Consider the following 21,901-nt stretch of genomic DNA (forward strand, 5'->3'; position numbering starts at 1 on the left):
AAGCAAATGAATGAAAAACAAAACAAAGCTCATGGACATGGAGAACAGAGTTGCCAGGAGAATGGGGCTGAACTGGACGCAGAGGGTCGGGAGTTATAGACTTCCAGTTGTGAAGTGGAAAGGCCACAGGGCTGTGCTGTACAACGTGGAGACTAGTCAGTGGCACTGTGGTGCATATTTGAAGGTTTCTGGGAGAGTAGATCTTGAAAGTTCTTATCAAGAGAAAAAAATGTAACTTTTTATAGTGCTAGGTAGTGTTCAATTAGACTTATTGCAGTGATCATGTTGCAGTGCATACAAGTGTTGCCGTATTACCTTTTATACCGGAAGCTGATATAACGCTTTACGTCAATTATACCTCAATAATTTAAAAACACCACACAATCTCTGTTGTTTCAGAGAAAAAAGTTTTTCTGTTTGGTGATAGTGTTATAGGATATGTTGGAAAATCAAGAAAATCAACTGTAGATAATTACTGTAGTAAGAAAGGCTTCTGTTTTAAGATGTGACCCTAAGCATATTTGCCTGCTCATTCTTTCCAAATACTACTCTTTCACTTTGAAATGACACTTATATGTCAAAAAGAAATTAATAAAGAAATTCTGAACATATTTCAGTAACACTTATGAACTCCTAGCATCAGGTCATTCTAAAGGCCTCACCTCTCATACACACGTACACAGACATACACATACAGGTTCACTTGTAAGTGGAACACAATTCTTGATAGCAACAGTGGAAGTAAGTGGACATATATCTTCAAATATCTGAGGAAAACTTATTTTTAAGCCTAAAAGTCTTTACCAAGTCAAACTAGCATTCAGTCATAAGGCAAAATAAAGATACATCAGAATTACATGGTACTCAGAAAATTACTACCTTTAAACTACTTTGGAAAGGGAGATAAGATCAAGCAAAAATAAAATAGATAAATTCAAGACAGTGTGTGAGACCTGGGATACAAGAAAAGAGTATAGAGCAAAGAAGCCACCAAGACTATAACAAAACTAAAACTTGTTCAAAATCATATCTAAGAAATTACAGATGTAATATAACAAGTTTATTAAAATAGACCTAAAATATCTGACTGTACCAAGAAAATATGTAAGGTAAAAAGGTAAAAAAGAAGGCATGGAAGTAAGCTATTTGTTTATCTTGCTATTAAATGGGTCATAACAGACACTGTTATTCACTAATTAAGCCTGGAGCTGGCAAGACCAGTTCTGCCATATTGTGGGAAGGGACCGCCTGCTGACAAGGACCACAAACAGGCAAGATGAGCAGACAGAGGACGACATAAGTCCTAAAGATACAGGGAGCCCGCAGGTCCAGTCATTACAGAGGTCTGAATACTCAAGGGTTTTACAGTGATGTGAGTCACATCCCCTTTTATTCTCTCCAGTTAATCTGAGTAGGTAGTTGATGTTTTCTGGCTTACACCAGAGTCCTGATTAACAAACAAGCTCAAGGCGGGTCTGATGAGAGACAAGACAGAGAGAGAAATCTTCACTAACTGCGTTACAGATGAGGAAAGGAATATAAGTACAGATCAGAAGAATATTTAAAATATCCACAAATTTACAAAGTTCATTTGGAAGTCTCATTCACTGATTCTCAACAAGCAGCTGAGCCACCTCATCACAGAGCATCTGAAAACAAATATAGGCATTTCTGTTTGCTACAAGGACCGGGTGGTGATGGCGCTCTTGGCATTCAGGGCTCAGAGGTTAAAGATGCTAAACATCTGCAATGTTCAAGTTGATCCTGTGGAAGGACAAATAGTTCTGCCCAAAGTGTCAGTATCATCCCCACTATGAAACACCGAACTAAGTGAAATGATCATCTAGGGATTTAAAGATTACCCAAATTTGCTCATCTGGAAATAAGAAATCTCATTTATATCCTCAAAAAGCCTTTACAAGAAGTATGACCTCATCCTCCCTTGTCTCCTCTAAGCTAGGGTTAGCTTTTCAAAACAAAGTCAGGTCTTCTACCCTTTAGCTTAGAAGCCAAAACTCCCTAATGAGGCCTGGATGACTTGGAACTTCCCAAGGCATTTCTACCAGGGCATTCTGTTCCTTCTTCCTCTGAAGTACACCCATCTCTCCTCTTTGCCTGCTTCCACTCATCCCTCAGATCTGGGGTCATGTCCTCATGAAACCTTTGCATGGCCTCCCTATGTCAAATCTCATTATGAGCTTTTCAGTGCACTGTGTTCTGTTCCTTCAAAGACCTTAGCATGACTGCAAGCTCATGTTTACGATATTTGATTAATGTCTCTCCCCGACTAAGACCATTAAGTTTCATTAGGAGAGCCCATGAAAGTTTTTGCTCACCATTTTAGAATGCTAGCTGCTGTCCATTAGGGAATATAACAAATACCCAAGTAATACTACAGCAAAAATGGATGCTTGTTGTTCCCTTATAATTGTCCTGGTTAGAACCACAAGTACAATCTTGAAGAGAGGTGGTTAATATCTTTGCTCTTGATCATGGAGGAGAAGCATCCAGTCTTTCAGCATTAAGTACAATGTTCATTATGGGTTTTTCTTTGTCAGGTTGAGAAAGTTCCTTTCTAGTCCTAGTTTTTTGGGTGTTTTAAATTATAATTGGATGTTGGGTTTTGTCAACATTCATTTTATCTGCATTTATTGAGATGAACATCTGGCTTTTATTTTTACTCCACTGTATTATATAGAGGGATTTTCAGATGATAAACTAACCTTGCATTCCTGTGGCAAGTCCCACTTCATCATGGTGAATGATTTATATTAGAAATTTCTTAAATTTAAGAAAAACTTAAGTAGAGTTGATATTGTCAACATATGGAGTCTTCTCATATAAAAAATTGTCTTATTTCCAATTTAAAAAAATCTCTTTCAATTGCATGCATTGACCATGCTTTTGTTGATTTTTTTTTTCAATTTATAGTCTTGGATTTTCAAGAAAGACAATCATTTATAATGCATATAATGATAGCAATGGTTCTACTTTTCTAGTGTTTACATTAATTTTTTTAAAAATGTGTTTGCTAGGACCTAAGGATCATTGTTGAATGGGAGCAGTGAGAATAGATATATTTTCCTTAGTGTGTGTGCTTCACTCATTCATTGCAATGTATACTTGTTATAGGTCACCAATAGATAACTTAATCAACTTAAGTACTTTTCCTTCTATTCCTAATTTGCCAAGAGTTTATACCCGACTGGATGTGGAGTATTAGAACATTTTTGTAATCCACTATTAAATGATGTAATTTTTCTAATTGATCACAATTGACATGATCCTGCATTTAGAAAACCCTAAAGAACCCATTCAGAAAGTACTGGAAATAATGAGGTCATCAGTGTTGCAGCATACAAGATCAAAGTACAAAAACCTATTTTATTTCTATACATTTTCATTGAAAAGTGTGAAAATAAAATTAAGAAACAATTCCATTTATTATATCATTAAAAATAAAAATAGGAATAACTTTACCAAAATAAGAGCAATACTTACACTCTGAAAATTACAAAACATTGTGTTTACATGTCGAATTTACCGAGTATCATAATTCTTCCAAGTGGTAAAGACACCTCAAGACAAATGCTGGGCATAGAAGCCACAGGGCATAAATATGCAAAGAAGTAAAAAGCTAACCTTTTCAAACAATAAGGCTTCTCTCTCACTTACCAACTTAACATTTCCCTGTATGGCCCCAGAAGATGACTGGTTAGCCAGAGACGGGTAAGATTCCTCAAGGGAGGAACAACCTAAGACAGGCACAGTCGCAGGGGTGTCATCAGGTGAGAAATTGGGGATCAACAGAGGTGAGGCTTAGAACCTCACCCCCCCTGTTCTGAGAGAAATCTTCTGCATACATGGATGTTTATTGCCCTTGTCTAGCTCGGATTAACACATAGTCTACAGGCACACACCTGATCATCTATATTTGCTCTCTTACAACACTAAACTATGTTTTCTACCTTTATCTCGTATCTACCTACCACTTCAGCATTTTATTAAAAATAATAATAATAAAGAGAGAAATGTGGTATCCACATATAAATCAAGTTTAAAAATCAAATGAATATCCATATTTGAACTGTTTATAGTTCATAATGCATGAACAAAACCGAAAGCTTCTGTGATGACTGCCCTTGTACTGTTCACCATGTAACTTATTCACTATGTAAGAATTTGTTCTCCATGTAAGAACTTGTTCGTTATGCATCAGAAGATTGGAGACTGACGAAAATTAGGATTGGGGTGGATTAATGATTGTGCATTGAGTATTGACCCCCCTATACAGAATTTTACTGTTGTTAACAACTATTTGATCAATAAATGAGAGATGCCCTCACACACACAAAAAATATATATATATATATATAAACACACTTCCAATTGTAAAATAAATAAGTAACCGGGATGTAATGTATAGCATAAGGAATATAGTCAAAATATTGTAACAACTTGGTATAGTGATAGCTGGTACCTAGAATTATCATGTATATAAATGTTGAATCACTGTGTTGTACACCTGAAACTAATGTAATACTGTGTGTCAACTACCCTTCAATAAAAAAAGAAAAACAAAAAACAAAAAAAAACATTGTGTTTAAAAAAATTCAGGCAACTTAATAAATGGAAACACACCCCATATTCATGTATGTAAGAATTAATACTAATAAGATGGCATATATATCAGTCCATATTTTATCTTTGTATTCTTAACACTCTTCACTGTTCTACAATTTCCTTAGATTTTTCTCATAACCAAAGAAGTTATTTTTCACATGCAATCAAATGTTCTTTCTGTCCAACTCGAACCATCAACATGACTCCTTATATAAAGAACTGCTGAAAGTAACAACCCCTGAAGTCACTCTCTAAGCATCCTTGTAAATGTGCTGTCTGCACAAGTCACTGGCCTGCCACGGCACCAAAGAGAAGCAGATCAGCGCGTGTCATAAATCCTGGAGATAAGGAAATCTCTGCTGCACAGGATCACTGTATTTTGAGAAAGACCAGGAAAATGGAGAATGAACATTTATCAAAGCGTACAACAGGGCACAGATGGCACCACGGGACACGTACATCCCAGCGTGTCACTTTGATGGAGTCTCACTGTAGCACTGAGACCGTAGGACTGGGGAACAGGACCAAATCCTGCTTCCTGTGACTTCCATCTCCAAGTACCTGCCAGCCTTCTGGAAGGCAGGAATGATAAGAAGAAGACTAAACAGCATGAGCCTCAAGACCAGGGAGTGCAAAAGATATTTTGGATAACATAAAAAGAAATTAAATGTTTTTTCAAGTGTAGTTCACCACTAAATAATGACAATCTCTGAGGTTTTTAACCAAATGTTTTTGAAAACCCATTCAAAATTAACAGAAGTAACAAGTAAATCAAGGTGACACCTCCAGATCACGAAGCACCATCTTTTATCATCTTTAAAACAGCTTTTATCTCTAATATATTAAAGACGTTTGCCAGACATTAGGACATGAAACTAAGCATCAAATGAAATATTTTTCAAAAGAAAAGATAACCTACCATTATGTGTTCAAGTAGAGAATCTATTGCGACTATGTTATCAAAATATGTTCTGAAAAAAAGGAAATAAAACCTGTAAATAATCTTCCTTAAAACACAAAACATGTTAAACTTCAGATATATTTCCCAGTTTTGTCTACATTTATATAAAATAAACATAAATATATATGTTACTTGATTTTTGTGCTCTTGTGGAAACAACCACAAGTTAGGTTTTTTGTACATTTAGCAATGTACTCAGCATTAAGGTAACTTCTAGTAATAAACAATGTCTTTCATGTAAAAGACAAATTGTGTAGTTTGAAGCCACTAAGACATAGAATATGCTTAATTACCTGGTACACTGAGGAGTATACTGTGAAGAAGATGGTAAAGTAAATGGATATCCATCCCCCAGGGAACAGATTCAAAGTGTTGTATGTGGGATTTAATTGGACACTGAAAGACTTGCAAGACATTCAAATACATCGGCGAGAGGAGGCGCATAGCGTCCCCCTGTGCTCTGAAGTGGTAGTATCAGGCATCTGGGAGGTGGTAGTGAATTCTAAGAAACAGCTGGCTGAGGGGATGAAAAGAGAGCTCCCATACATCCCTAATTTTATACTTCAAAAAATAAGCGCGACACAAAGCAGCAACTTCAGACTAATTAGTGATGGGATTACAAAACTCCTTGAGGAGCGAGTTAAGTGCCGCCAAAGTGACAGGAGCAATCATGGTCAGCTGCTGCTAGTGGCCAGGGGAGAACAGGTACATTATTCTTTCGGTTAACTTGTCAGAGGACATGACCCTCAGGTTACCACATCCTGTAACATTTTTTTAGACTTCAACAATTAAGTAGCTGGGACAGATATTCCCTGTAGCAGGAAAACTGTATGAACCTACAGTTTAATAAATATCTTCTAACTGCTTCCACTGCCAGCCTAAAGGAGTTTTTCTAGGTCAAACTTCAGGGAAATGAACATTTTCTCCAAAATGATATCTGAACTACTATACATGGGAAAACTAAAATAATATCAATAACATGGTTTTAATTTACTGATAATTGTAGAAAATGCGAGAAAGGGCTTTTTTTGGAAAATAATAAACTAGAACATTTCCTCTCCTATTGCTCATTTTCTCCTACAAAAATAGAAACACTCTAGTGTCTTTAACATGTTTTAGTGAGTTCATTTAGAAAATATATACTGAACTGTAAACTGAGCTCATCACATATATGTCTGCCATCCTTCACTTGTATATGGACATGGATGAGAATGCAAGTCTCCAGCCTGAGTCTGAGCCGCCATCCTCACCAGACTGGCACAGGGAGGGCTGGTCTTCCCAGGGCTGGCAGCGCCGCACCCAGCGGGCTCTCACCTCCACGGCCTGCACTTAATTTAGACCATCGATCTAGAGGAGCTACCACATCCCTAGGAACGGACACTTACTTTGATACGTCGAGTAGAAAGTCATTCAGTTCAGTCTGTTTGGCGAGGCCTCTGCATACCTGCCATGTAAAATAATGGCTGCTCATTATAAGCAATTTCTGCTTATTTAAAAATAAAAATTTCAGGAAACTATTTACCTTATCTTATTGTAGAAGTTATAACATTATCACTTTGTAAATAAAGTCAAACTAGTATCATCAACAATTCATATTTATTGAATGCTTATATGGGCCAGGCACTACTCCAAGTAGTTTATATTTATTATCTCATTTAATCACCACAAAACACTATAGGTTTGGAAGTTACTTTTATAATTAAGGCATAAAAAAGTTTAGAACCTTAATGAGGTTCAGAGTTACTAAGTGATGAAGCCAGCATTCAGATCTGGGCACCTCAAAGGTGCTCTTTAAACGTACTTTATCCTTTAAAAAATGTACTTGGGCCATTATTCCATCCATACTTGGTACTATCAAATCCAGTAAGTGCTTGATCCTCATAACTATGTATATTTTCATACAGTTATGTATCCTGTAACTATGTATTCTTTGCTCTTCCTATCATATAGTCTTCCACCAACCAAAGTTTGCTGAAATGGACTTAAAAAAATGAAATGACAACAAAAAGAAGTGGAAGACAAAAAGCAGAATAATATTGCTGCCATGTTCCTGAACTTTAAAGTCTAGTTACTAGAAAACTCCGTGCAGTTTGTGATCTTTTAAATTAGATTATATTTTCAAGAGAACCAGGTGTCTTAAAATTTAAGATGAATGTTTTCACATGCCATTTAGTGTAGAGAACGGTTTAACTTAAGAAATGGGCCATAAAAATACCAGCATTGGTGGCCAGGAGGTAACTGTTCCTGGGCTTTCGGGGGAAAAGAAAATCATAGGGCCTGCATGCTGCTTACCGCATCAATGGCTACGAAAAGGAAAGGAGTTGGTAAACAAGTGAACAGATAAAAAATTTTAGAACTAACAAGAGACCTAATATTCAAAACCAAAGCCTTAGTTTCCTTGTGAAGCTCCACCCCGCTCCCAGTGCTGCACTTAAAACACTCCGGCAGCCCCTTGCCACGCCCGAGACACACCTGCACCTGATGTATGGCTACCGAGGCCCAAGCAAGATTGGCGGTTGCGACCTGAAACAAAGTACGAAATACATTCTTCTCAGCCCCAGGCAGACATCCCAACCACAGCACTTAAGTATAAATGTATACAAAGAATTTTCTGAGGTCTCTGAGCTTTTGAATATGTTGCCAAACACTAAATGTCAAATATACACAAGATTTCTCTTACATTTCTGCATCTTTAGAATTGGATTTAATGCCCTTAAATTTGGATAAAAACAAAATAGACTGATTACAGGAGCTATTGGCCAATGATTTTAACATAAAATAATTATTTTTTTTCATTTCAACAAATTACTATTGAGAAGGCCTATAATGACCACTTTAGGATGATGTGATATTTCTAAAACTTTGCTGACAAGTCCTCCAATTACAGCTGGTCTACTTTTATTATTCACCTAACAAACATTTTCTGGGTGCCTGGAAGCACCAAAAACAGTTCTAGATGCTGCCAACCTAGCAGCACCCACAGCAGGATGGCCCAAGGGCGCAGTGCACAGAAGACCAGGACCAGAAAGAAAACAGGTGTAGTGCACAGTGTGTTAACTGGAGACAGGGGCTACAGAGAAAATGCATCACAGAGGGAAAGAGAACACAAGCCTGGAGCCACCCAAGCCTATGTGACATTTTCAGGGCAACATCTGGGGACAGTCCTGAAGAAGGTGGCTGGGGGCAGGATGACAAGGACACAGGCAGTCCAAGAGGGGGAGAACAGATGCCCGGGCTCTGCAGTGGAGCTGTTGGCCCTGCTCAAGGGGTCTGATGCTGCAGGGAAGGAGGGAGAGCAGGAGACAGGTCATCCCGGTGAGAGTACAGGACACCCCCCGGAGAGGACCTAGCTGTGACAGGCAGGTCACTGTAGTATGCATAGTACACTTAATGAGCCAATTCTGATTCTGGGAAGAGTGAGTGTCACTCATTGTTCTCTAAATGTGTCTGATGCCGGAACCTTTATTCAGCATACACTCTAAAGAGGACAATTTTAAGAACATAAAGACAACCAGAAGGTGAAAATTCCAAAGTCATCTTACCACTTTATTTGACTCATAATACGGCAAACTTTTATTGTTATTGTTAAAATGGATTTCTACTGAAATAAATTACTATTTCTATTTTAATCAATTTCCTCTCCAAATAACTGCAAAACAAAAATAGACATTTTTAAGAAATATCAGTATTAGTATCAAAACACTGTTAAGTAAACTGTGGTTTTAAATACAATTTATTCACTGAACAATATCAGGGGGCAACTCCAATGTGCCAGGCACAACTGAAAACCCTAACAAGCAGTGTGCAGGCCTCACCCACCTCTTGATGACTCAGACTGAAGGCTTCTTTGCCCCAGTGCCGATACAGCTCCAGGATGCCAATCAAATCACCAATTGCAGTGACAATCGGCAAACAAAGAACAGACTGGATGCGGGTCCCTGATTCCAGTCCAGTGCCTCTTGGAAATCGCTCATCCTGAAAAATCAAGGGGGAAAGATAAGAATTCAGTGAAAGTCATGGACTCACTAAGCTATGATTTTTATTTCCATCAGAAATTGCCTAATGCTTGTAATCAAGAATAAACAGTCCTTTTCAAAGGAAAACCAAATGATGCCACTATAAACCATATTTAAGAAAATGTTTATGTTTACCATAATGGAACCTATACCCAAACACTGTTCTAATGATTTTTTAACTTTGTATAGTAGAACTTAATTAACATATATTAATTTCATGCCATAATAAAAGTAATTATGAGGGCTAACATTTATTTATGCATCACCTTCTATGTGCCAGAACTCTTCCACAGGCTTTACAAGGTGTAAGTCACAAGTGAAAAATACTCCAAATGCAAGCACCATATGAAGCAAATTATATATAAAAATTGTTCTATTTTTTAAGTTAGAATAAGCATAAAGTGTATGTTCATGATTAACATGCACTTAAACCTTAATTAAACCTCAAAGGCCCATATAAAGTTTACGAATCATCCAATAATTATTAACTACTTATCATAACAAACGAAACTGGTCTTAAAAATTCCTAGCTTGTAAATCACTCAAAGAAACACACAGAAATCAAATGAATTAATAATATCAAAACAATTCTATTTATTCAATTTTTGCTCTCTGTAAGAAGCTTTTCATTAATCAAAAATAGTATAAATCTATATTGTAATTTATGGATCTTTTGAAAGTTTGCATACTCAACAGAACATTTTCAAATGACAACTTCTATAGTATCTACTTTTAACACTTTTTTATATTGAATATATTTGACATATAACATTGTATAAGGTGTATACTATGTTGATATGACACATTTACACATTGCAATATGATGGCCACTGTAGTGCTATTTAAAATCTCTATCATGTCATATAATTATCTTTTCTTTTTGGTGATGGAAATAATTAAGATCTAGTCTCTTAACAAGTTTAATGATTAATTGCCAATTTTCAGTATACCATGGAACACTTCCTTTTAACCACTTTTCTTTTGTTTTTTGATAAAATAACCAGTTACCTGATTTGTTCAAGATCATACAGATAATTAGTGGCAAAACCAAAATTAAAACCAGCTCTCATGCCTCCCATGCAGCACTTTTTCAGAGCGGATGCAGTACACATATAGACTTGTCGGCCTACCTATCACTCTCAGTCTTAGCTCCAGTAGTGATATTTCATCACCATGCTCACAAGTACTATGGGAAATTGCAGTAAGGGATCCCTTTTGTCACAATTCCCTATATCTCTGTCCTTTGTCACCCTGAGTCTGGGCCTGCCCATGTGATTTGTTTTGGCTTTTATGAGGGTAGTAAATTTAATGCAAGCAGAAGCTTGAAAACCACTTGTATGTTTCCACTTTTCTTGGACCACTGTAACCACCATAAGGACATGGCAGGTAGCCTTTCCAGGAACTGGGGGGTGAGACACACATGCAGAACCAAGGCCATCTGAGACTAGCCAGCTCCTGAGTGACGGCCTGTTGATAACAGGTGCATAAGCCCAACCAAAGACAGCCTGCATCAGAATGGCCCAATCCATGGACTCACAGGAAATAACAAGTGGTTGTTGTGTAACACCACTAAAATTTTGGGTACTGTGTCACACAGCAATGGCTGACTCATTCATACCTATCCAACTAGGATATGAAACACAAAACAGTAATCCTTTAGTTTCATGAATATAAACATAAATTTTTATGCTTAACTCTACTGGCCTGTGTTGGAATAACTATCAAATCTAGCTCTTAGTGGATATATAAAATATGACTTTCTGAGCACAAAAGTTCATTTACTGATCTGTATCTTGCTTTAATGCTTTCCTAAAATGGCTTAAATCATAACATCAAGAGGCTATATCATCTTTCTTAAACAAATACTTCAGGTTAAAATGCCCCAAAGAGTACAAAGCCATTTACCCCAAGGATGTCTTCTACTAGTAATGTTTTCCGGGACTTGGCCACGTAAGCAGAGACAGTGGTACCCTGTGCGATGGGCCCAGCAGGGATGAGCCGGGGCTTTCCTTCCTTGATTCCCGGTGGGGTGAACACACAAAGACTCTAGCCAAAAGGAAAGAACATGTTTATAAACTTTCCAGTACTTTGGCACAATACAGAAAGACTCCGAGATCCTTCTTAATAGCCACAAGAAATCTGTAAGCCAACGTAAAGAAGACAAAATGAGGAAAGGTGAGATGACCAAACTGGAACATCGAGGTGAAATCCTGTTATTTTCAATATGCATAAAATAGAGGCTAGATACAGGACACGAGGATCTAGCCACAGAAAACCTCTTAAAATAGCCTATTGTGATACATAGAAAATAATAAAATGAAAAAAAAAGTAAGCTGTCCTTGCACTCAAGATAGTCTCATGCAAGAAAAAGATACACGTGGGCCCCACCTCCCCTACAGACTCAGCACATGGATCTGAAGACGGGATCAGAAGCTGTAAGCCAAAGTGAGTTTGCTCTATTTTTTCATTTTCATTAAAAATATTTCTTTCTTAAATATTTCTTTAAAAATATTCCTTAGAATTTTCTTTTTCTAAGACTCAAATACTCCATTCCTTAAATTGGTCAGCCTATAAAATCATAGATTCAGAACACTCTTGATAAAAACTTCACTTTTTCCACACAAAAAATTTTGGACCTATCTGTGTATATCTTTCCCTTTCAAATGAGTTGGTGGGAGGACAAAGTTCTGAAACTATTTAAAAATAAATGTTTTAAGATATGACTTTTACTAAATCCAATCATATATATAAGTTTCTACAAATTAAGAATTGCTTGCCAAAAAGGAAAGTCACCTAAGGACAGGACATTACTGTGACACAGCTGTATCATGATTACCTATGCAATCTGAAAGATACTAAGGTTCAGGCAAAGTCTCTTAACCCTTTATTTTTATCTTAAATTGAATTTCTGTGACTTAAAATTGAGACCTTTTGAGGCAGTAAGTGTTAGACAATCCTCTTAAGCTAAACATGTTCCTATTAATACTTGTTATTACTGAGTTAGTCCTATGGGAAGACACTGGGTTGGATTTATTTATTATCTTAGTAGGTGGTTTCCAAGCTTTGCAGTGTCAGAGAACTCTTTCTTCAAATAAAATACTACTTATAAGCACAAGAGAGTGAACTCTGTAAGTCTGAACTCTTCACCAACTGGGAGAAGAAGGAAAGCAAAGTGCTGGTACAGCCCTGGTGGCCTTAAACAGATCATCATGATCTAAAGATTAAATGCCAAGTTCAAAATAGTATTCTTCCCAAGTGTATCTGTACCAGTAAGGACTGTGCTTAAGTAGTACTTACTATTAGGTACATGCCTGTGAAAAATATATTTTAAGTGTTTTTTTTTCAAGGATTACGTTTAAAATATTCAATTACAAGTATGCACTCAAAGATTTTTTGAAGTGTAACAACATATAAGATGATAAGTAACAATTTTACCTTATTTTTAAAGAGGATAGAAATCAGTGTCACTATTTCTGAACTAATTCTGATTCCATTACGCACCAATATACATATGGCATAAATGAAGTCAGACTTTCGTTAGATTCAGTATCTATCATTGTCACAATACAACTCAGTGTGCCATCCTTTCTTAAGATTGAGAGAATAGAAAAATGATTCAAGAATAGGAAGAAGGTTGCAAGAAAAAATCTAAAGGATATGGTATATTTAGCCTGAAGAAAAATCAGAACTGACAATGATTTTCTCAAACTATGAGACAGTTAAAAATAAGAAGGATGCTGAGTAACATTCCTTTTCTTTAACAGAGACAGGATGGCAGGAAATGAACTTAAGTTGAACCGAGTGGTTTAAGTAACTCTTGAGGAACTTCCTGTGACAGTAATAGAAGAAAAACCCTTGAGCAAGCTCCCAGCAATAATTTCGGACTTTTTTTTTTGAATAGTTGTTGGCTTTATTTGTTTGCTGTTTGAAGATACACAATAGACAACCCTTTTGGATGACTTTGCCATCTGCCCTTTGAGTCTGAATTTAATAATATCTTCAAGTTACGCTTAGCTTCATAATTCAGTAATGATAGAATAGCTTCTACATTCCTAGATTATTGGAAGATTATTTAATTTTATGAAACATTTATTGCCCCTATTTAGAGTTTTTATATGATGCACAAGAAACAGATAAGCAAATACAGCACCTAAGGTATATGGAAGGCTATCCTGTATAGCAGGCTTCCTGAAGATACAAGGTTTAGAAATCTTTCAATTACTTGATTGGATCTAGAAAACTTGTAGATAATAAATAATTACCAACAAATTAAACAATTCTTTACACTAGGAAGATTATGCTTGTCTTATTAATTAGCTTATGATTTTTATTCATATTTATAAATAGAAATGTTTCCAAAAAAACCAAGGACAAGTGCTAACAAAATACTGAGAAAGTTGTCCCATGAAAGCTGAAAGTTCAGGCAGGAAGGGAAATGAAGCAAGGTACGACAGATACTTGTTTCTGATGTGTTTTCACTTTCTCTCCTTTGTATGCTCACTGTTTTGTTTTTATTTTACTCCATACAATTCACCTGTGCAAAAGCTCCCTCTGAAGCATCTATTTCTGATTACAGACCAATGCCTGGGTTGAACTGTGTGTTCTTAACGGCATGGTCTGTATGATCTGTGTAGCTGAACAGGTTAATCGCCAGCTGTTACTGCAAACAGAAAAAAATCAGTAACAAACCTTAAACTGTAAGCCAAACTGCACGTGTTCAGGGATATAGAAAAGTTCATTAGATTGGCCTTAATTTATTCACAGAAACCATCAAATGGACAGCTGAGTATTGAACAGTCTTTTCCCACTAGATGCACTGTCCCTTTCATCATATAGTAAATCCCCAAGTATACTAGAGTCTGTTTCTGAACTCTCAATTCTGTGCCATTTGGTTTGTCTGCCACACTGTTGTTAATAAGTTTATAGTATTATAACTTATATAAATCACAAAATTTTGTGATTTGGCAAGTCAAGTCTTGTTTTGGGTTAACAATGTTCCAAAATAACCATAATGTATTGCATAAGATACATTTTGCCTTTCTCATTGGTAAAGGGCCCTGCATTAATGCATTAACAAAAGATGGGTGTAAGTAAGCTCTAGGGAAATTTACAAAGGGAATAGGGATCTTCAAAATCAAGCCATATGATTTTTGGCATAAGGACTGGAGAAATATACTTGGTGGAAAATGAACAATAGAACAGACTATCACAATTTATTTTAAAAAATAGGATATTTTAATGAAATGGGAAAATCTGGTTCATTGACATTAAATAGGTAAGTGTACTTTACTTGGTAACAAACTTGTTCTTATCTTTCTTCCCCCATACAATTAAAGGATTACATTATTCGTTAAATTCCATTTTTATGTTAAGGCTTCAATTCACAACCAGTGAAATTTTACCAATACTTTTTAAGAAGCAAAAAAATATATTTAAGCTTTCCATTAAGTTATTTTTCTTACAAGACACTAGATGGCACTGGAGAGCAAATGAATTCAGAGCTCTGCAGCTGGGCGGACGCAACTAGTCTCACATTCACCTGGAACTTGAACCAGGTAACTTTGCATAATTCTTAAAAACAAAAAGACAAAAGGTCATTGTGCAATTTAAGTAAGTCACACACTTGCTCTGAACTACTGGTTCTAAACTGGTTTCTAAAACCAATATATGACAAGCTATGAACTCCAGTGTGACCAAAGAAACGACAGTAGAATGTTCTTGGAGTGAAAGGGTCATACCCAACTTTATTTCCACGGTGGCAGGTCAATAACTAGAATCCCGTTCACTCAGACCAAGTCTGCATGCAGCAAGCCCGTCTCTGCCCCTGGGCCTCTCTGTCCACATTGCCATCTTCTGCTCTGCTCTCCTACAGCCTTGCAGCCCTGCCACCATGTCGCCCAGAGCACTGGACAGAGCTCTTTATATAGTCAACAACAACGTATTGCCCACATTTGTGTGGTAAGCTTGTCAATGAGGGCCAGGTGAGAATCCCAGCCACAGGAACCCTCATTTTATCCACAAAAGGCTATACTCAACTTTATTCCCATGGTGGCAGGTTAATCACTAGAATCCTGTCCACTCAGAGAAAATCTGCATGCAGCAAGCCAGTCTCTTTCTCTGGGCCTCTCTGGCCTCTGCAGCCGTCTCAGTCTCTGTCCTTGTCACTGCTGCCACTCCAGTCTCTGCTTTCCTGCAGCCCTTCAGCTGTCGGGCCGTGCCAGCATGTTGCCCAGAGCACTGGGCAGAGCTCTTTATATAGAGTCAATAGCAATGTATTGCCCACAGTGTGTAGTGAGCAAGCCGACCAGGGCCAGGTGAGAATCCTGGCCATCAGAACCTCCACTTTATCCACAGAATTTAAAACTTCTTTAAGTACAGTTTTTCAAAGGAAAACCTATAGTTAAAACATTATAAAGTATGTTACGTGTCAGTTGAGGAATGTGACTGAGTATGAAAGAGAGAAACTGTTACAAACACTGAAAGTTGAACTAAGCAAAATCTTAATCAAGGAAAAATTAGTTTTATCCAACAAATATTTCAAGAGTGCCTTATATTTGTTATGTGTCAGACACCGCTGTGGGTCAGGACATAAATATAACCCTCTGCCTTCCCTAACTCTAGACTTCACACAGATTGTTTTTTCTGCCCAAAAAGTCCTTTACTGTCCCTTCATATCTGCTGCTAAATGAGAGTTCTTCCAAGCTTTTTAATGTGACCTGGCCCCCGTGCCTCTTCAAAGTCAGTATCCCCAACACCCAGTTCCCCTCTGATGGCAGTTAAGACCACCTGCTATAATTAATTGTGGATTCATTTATTTCCCCTAATGGTTGTATATCCTTTGGTAACAGGAATGATTTTGTATTTATCTGGCTATGCTCAGCAATTTAGCACAGATTTGGGTACATAGCAGGTGTTTTAAATGATGTGCTGAGTGAGTAACATTCTTAAATTAACATTTAACAACTGAAGGTTAAATTAAGGTTTAGAAAGTTCAAGAATCCCATCAAAATCACAAAGTGGTGAAACAGAACTCACCCAATCCAACTCCAGAATCAAAATTCTCTCAAAAGCTGAACTACTGACTGGAAGTTTTCCTTCCGTTTTCATGGTGTGAAAGTGTCGGCAGCACATGCCCTCCTGCGGGGCTGCCCCCAGTGGAATGAGAACAAGGAGAGCACGGGGTGGGAGTGGGGTGGGGGTGGACCCATTCTGGCTTGCCACTGCACCCAGGTTTACACCTGCCTGAGCAAGGCTAGTCCTCAAAAAACAATCTATTGGATAAATGTAACTTTGAATTCACTGTGAATAACTCTGCCCAAAGCTTTAACAGTATTTTAATTTATTTTCATAAACATTATTCTCTGAATATTGCACTAACTGTAACTGTTTTTTTTGTTTGTATAAAGAGTTACTTGACATGCTGTTTATGTTTAATTTCCAGATTTTTAGCCATTATGGGGATCTAAATTCTTAAATGGGGGCTAAATGCACCCAAGTGGGGTGTAACGCAAAAAAGAAAGGGAGCCCAAGTTGGCAAATCCTAATGTAATATACTGAGTTTAACATATACATTTTCTGGATGAACCTAATCAATGATATTACCAATAGTCTCTAAATAGTATTTTTGATCTGTCAATAACTAAAAATACTATCATTATTTTTCTGCTCATTTTTTTTTGGTGTGATTGTTTTGCTTTATAAATTTCAGTGCACCAAATATTTACTGTATACATTTCAAATAGCTCTACCTTACTATAGACTGTAACAGTTCACAAACCACAAGTGGCCTCCTTTCCCAATTTAATATTTTTTACTCCCTGAATTTAACTTTGTTATGGATCTTGTGGCATGGCACTTACTGCCCTTCAGTCTACATTTTTCTGGAATAGGGTTGCTCCATCTAAAATTTCCTTTTTATCTGCAATCCTTCCTAAGTCACTTTGTTTACCTGTGCCTTTATAAAACAGAAGAAATTTGTGGAATGTTTTTAACCTAGAATAAGGTTTTTTTTTTCTTTTAAGAGCTGGGCCTATTATACTTGTACATACTTTCATGATGAATTCCACAATCTTATGTTTAATTTTTAGTGCTTTAATGCTATTTAGAAATCATAAACTAGCAGAAAGAGAAATCAGGAAATGTATTTACAATTGCATCAAGAAGAATAAAATACCTAGGAATAAACCTAACTGAGGAGGTGAAAGACCTGTACTCTGAAAACTATAAGACACTGATGAAAGAAATTGAAGAACACACACGTAAATGGAAAGCTATCCCATTATCATGTATAGGAAGAATTAATATTGTCAAAATGGCCAACCAGCCCAAAACAATTTAAAGATTTAATACAATCCCTAACAAAACACCAGTAGCATTTTTCAATGAATTAAATCCAATAATCTTAAAATGTATATGGTACCACAAAAGACTGAATGATCAAAACAATCTTGATAAAGAACAAAACTGGGGGCATATCACAATCCCTGGTTTCAAGCTATATTACAAAGGTACAGTGATTAAAACAGTATGGTACTGGCACAAGAAGAGAACCATAGGGATCAATGGAACAGAAGAGAGAGCCCAGAAATAAACCCACACATATATGATCAATTAATATATGACAAAGGAGCCATGAATGTACAATGAGGAAAAGAGAGTCTCTTCAATAAATGGTACTGGGAAAACCAGACAACCACATGCAAAAGAAACAAGACTAGTCTCTTATGCCATACATAAGAATTTACTCAAAATGGATTAAAGACCTAAATGTAAGACATGAAACCATAAAACTCTTAGAAGAAAACAGACAAGAATATCATGAACATCAGCATGAGAAATTTCTTTACGGATATGTCCCCATGGGCAGAGAAAACAAAAGCAAAAATAAACAAATGGAACTATATCTGTACAGCAAAAGAAAGCCTCAACAGAACAAAAAGACAGTGTGTACCATATGGGATAATAAATTTGTAAATATGTATCTGATAAGGGGCTAATATTCAAAATATATGACTCAACACACAAAAAAACAAATAATCTAATTAAAAAGTGGGCAGAGGACCTGAATAGACATTTTTCCAAAGAAGACATATGGATGGCCAATAGACACATGGAAAGATGCTCAACATTACTGATCATCACAGAAATGCAAATCAAAACCACAATAAGGTTATCACCTTACACCAGTCAGAATGACCACTATCCAAAAGTCAAGAAATAACAAGAGCTGGCAAGGATGTGGAGAAAAGCAAACCCTTCTACACTGTTGGTGGGAATGTAAATTGGTCCAGCCATAGTGGAAAACAATATGGAGGTTACTCAAAATACTAAAAATAGAAATACCATACAACCCAGGAATTATACTTCTGGGAGTTTATCTGAAGAAAACAAAATCGCTAATTTGAAAAGATATATGCACACACATGTTCACTGCAGCATTATTTACAATAGCCAAGATATGGAAGCAACTCAAATACCCATCAACAGATGAAAGAATAAAGAAGATGTGGTACATACACATGATAGAATATTACTCAGCCATAAAAAAGAAAGATCCTACCATTGTGATGACATGGATGGACCTAGAGGGTATCATGCTAAGTGAAATAAGCCAGGCAGAGAAAGACAAATACCGTATGATTTCACTTATAGGTAGAATCTAAATAAAACAAGCAAAGAAGAAATAGGCCCACAAATATGGATAACAGACTGTTGCTTACTGCAGGGAGAGGGTGGAGGATGAGTGAATTAACAAAATAAGTTAGTCATTGGAATGGAAGTACAACATATAGAATATAACTAATAATACTGTACTATCTTGTATGGTGGTGGGGAACTACACTTACCATCACAAGAATCTAGAAATGGATTCAATTATCAAGTCACTACGTTGTACATCTATATAATATGATACACTATTGTATGTCAACTTTATTTCATTAAAAAAATTTGAAAGAAGAATATCCACTTAAAAAGGCCCAGGAAAGAATTTGATTTACAACTAAAAATAAATAAAATAAAACACATAAGCAAAATAAGTCATATCTATGAGAGGTGGGTGAAACAAAAGCCAAGAAATGTAAATTCAGAAAGAACATAAGATAAAATAAAAGAGATAGTTAATACATTTCAAGATTAAAAGCTTAAAAATATGTCCAGCAAATGAAAAATACTATAAGGAACAACTAAGATAAACTGAAAAAGAACCAAAATGAACTATATTAGTCAATATGTGGGCAGATAGTATTTATCCACCTAAATTCTCTATTTAGCAAAGATACTTTTCAAGGAAGTGGTAAAATAAAGACATATTCAGACAGACAAAAACTGAGAGAGTTTCACATCAGCAGATTCTTACTAAGGAAGTCTGCAGGATAGCAGAAAAATGATGCCCAGCAGAAGACCTGAGATGCAAGAAATGAAGAGCGAAAAAATGTGGTGACTATGTAAGTGCCTCTAAAGAAATGCTTCAGCGAATTGAAGACTTCTGACAATGTCTTCTTCCCACCCACAGGAATCTCTGGGTTAAGGAGATATTAAGAGCCTAGCTACCTACATGGAATGCACGAAAGGAAAAATACAGTGAACAAAACACTGTAATTATCCCTTAAAGTCATCCTCCCAGGGAAACAAGATCTCTGCCTTCATGAAGCTTTTCTTCTAGTAAGAAAGCCAGACAACCAAATAATCACACAAATCACAGAAAAATATGTAATTACAGCTCCAGCTCAATTCTCTGAAGAAGTATATGATACCAAGAAAGCATAACAGAGTGGGATCTGACTTAGGAAGTTTAGAAAAAGCTAGTTTTATTATGTATCCTGCCGCTCCCTGCAGCACTGAGGGATATACTGCCGACCAGGATAGACTCAGTCCCGAGGAATCAATGGCTCCAGAGAGAACTGTGCGAAGTAAACTGATTGACGTTAGGGGTTCACAATAAGAAGCCCACTAAAGTCTGAGAGGTATGATGTCCTCTCAAATTCCGAAAGTAAATGATAAGTGAAAGAATTAGAATTGATATAAATAGAACTGCAGTTTAGATATCCTAGATAGAAAAGCTTTTGCTAAATCATCTATTCGAGAAAGCTGATTCTCTGAGGTCAATGCATAAGGCAAAAAATAAGGACAAATGACTAAGCACACAGGATTTGGGGATCTAAAGCCCAGCTCTGAAAGTGGAGCCCTATTTGCGGTCCCCCCTCTGCAGGCCTACAGCCTCTGGTTGCCTGCCTCTACACTTCTGCAAACTGTTTCTCCCCTTGCCCCATACCTAGCAGAATAGCGCCATCTCATAATGGCTCATTCTCAGTGTCAGAGTTCACATCACCTCTTTTCAGGCAAAAAGCTAAAATGCTGAATCCCAGATCCAGGTTTCAGCAGAGAACCTGACTGGCCCCAGTGTGGGTCACAAATCACTGTGACTGAAGGGAGAGGGTCATGTGATACAAACAGAATTCCTGTGGTCAACCCCTGCAGACTGCCAGGAAATCTCAGGGAAGAACAAATGGCATGTGGGCCAGCATGATTATACCACACTAACATACTACACATCGGTATATTATAAAGTAACTGCAAGTTATATAATAATTTTCTAAAAGGAATTCTTAGTTTTCTAATAAAAATCCCAAAATTTTAGCAATAATATTTTACAATGAACAGGAAAGAGATCTACTTGTTATTTCAGTAGGTTAGCCATTTTAAAATACTACCAGTGTCTGAAATACAGTTTAAGGTATTTAGAAGTAGTAGTAATGTCTGAATAATTCAGTTAAACACTCATGTCTGACTGTTTTTATGAAAGGCCCTAGGTGAGATCTAAGTGAATACAAAAATAAGTATGCAAACGTCCTTTCCTTAATGCACTTTTGATCCCATAACATAACTATTACACAATGCAAGGGGAAACAAGGGCTATGGAGACACAGAGGATCCGTTATGAGTTCAGTAAACCAGCCAATAAATATTTTTTGTGCAATGACTTTTCATGATTTGCAGTACTGTACTACTTACAAGTGCTATTAAAAATCTCAGAATACTTGTGTCTCTGTTCCTATTAACATCTTATATAATATAAATAGCACACATTTTGATTACTCACCAATGCAAGTATATCACATTGCAAAAATACATCCCAAATCTCAAATAACAATGTCTAATATTTAAGAAATACACAGTATGTTTGCCAAATAAATGTGTAAGTCACAGTATAAGTGAGTTTTACATATTTTAGCTGTAATACACATATTATTTGCTCAGAATATTATTCTAAAAAATGATACATATGTGTTTTTAAGATCAT

At 36.6% G+C, this 21,901-nt stretch overlaps 1 protein-coding gene across 1 annotated transcript in view; it reads right to left on the bottom strand.

The window, feature by feature from the left end:
• Positions 1 to 21,901, bottom strand: part of LOC130679762 (cAMP and cAMP-inhibited cGMP 3',5'-cyclic phosphodiesterase 10A-like) — a 108,178-nt gene that overhangs the window by 71,491 nt on the left and 14,786 nt on the right. The window contains exons 5-9 of the mRNA XM_057489202.1: positions 11,506 to 11,646; positions 9,404 to 9,559; positions 8,057 to 8,107; positions 6,970 to 7,028; positions 5,543 to 5,594 (exon numbers count right to left, since the gene is read on the bottom strand). Of these exons, the coding sequence (XP_057345185.1) occupies positions 5,543 to 5,594; positions 6,970 to 7,028; positions 8,057 to 8,107; positions 9,404 to 9,559; positions 11,506 to 11,646 (459 nt within the window). The remainder of the gene's footprint in view (positions 1 to 5,542; positions 5,595 to 6,969; positions 7,029 to 8,056; positions 8,108 to 9,403; positions 9,560 to 11,505; positions 11,647 to 21,901) is intronic.

This window comes from Manis pentadactyla, chromosome 12 (assembly GCF_030020395.1).
Source record: "Manis pentadactyla isolate mManPen7 chromosome 12, mManPen7.hap1, whole genome shotgun sequence".
Classification (NCBI taxonomy): domain Eukaryota; kingdom Metazoa; phylum Chordata; class Mammalia; order Pholidota; family Manidae; genus Manis; species Manis pentadactyla.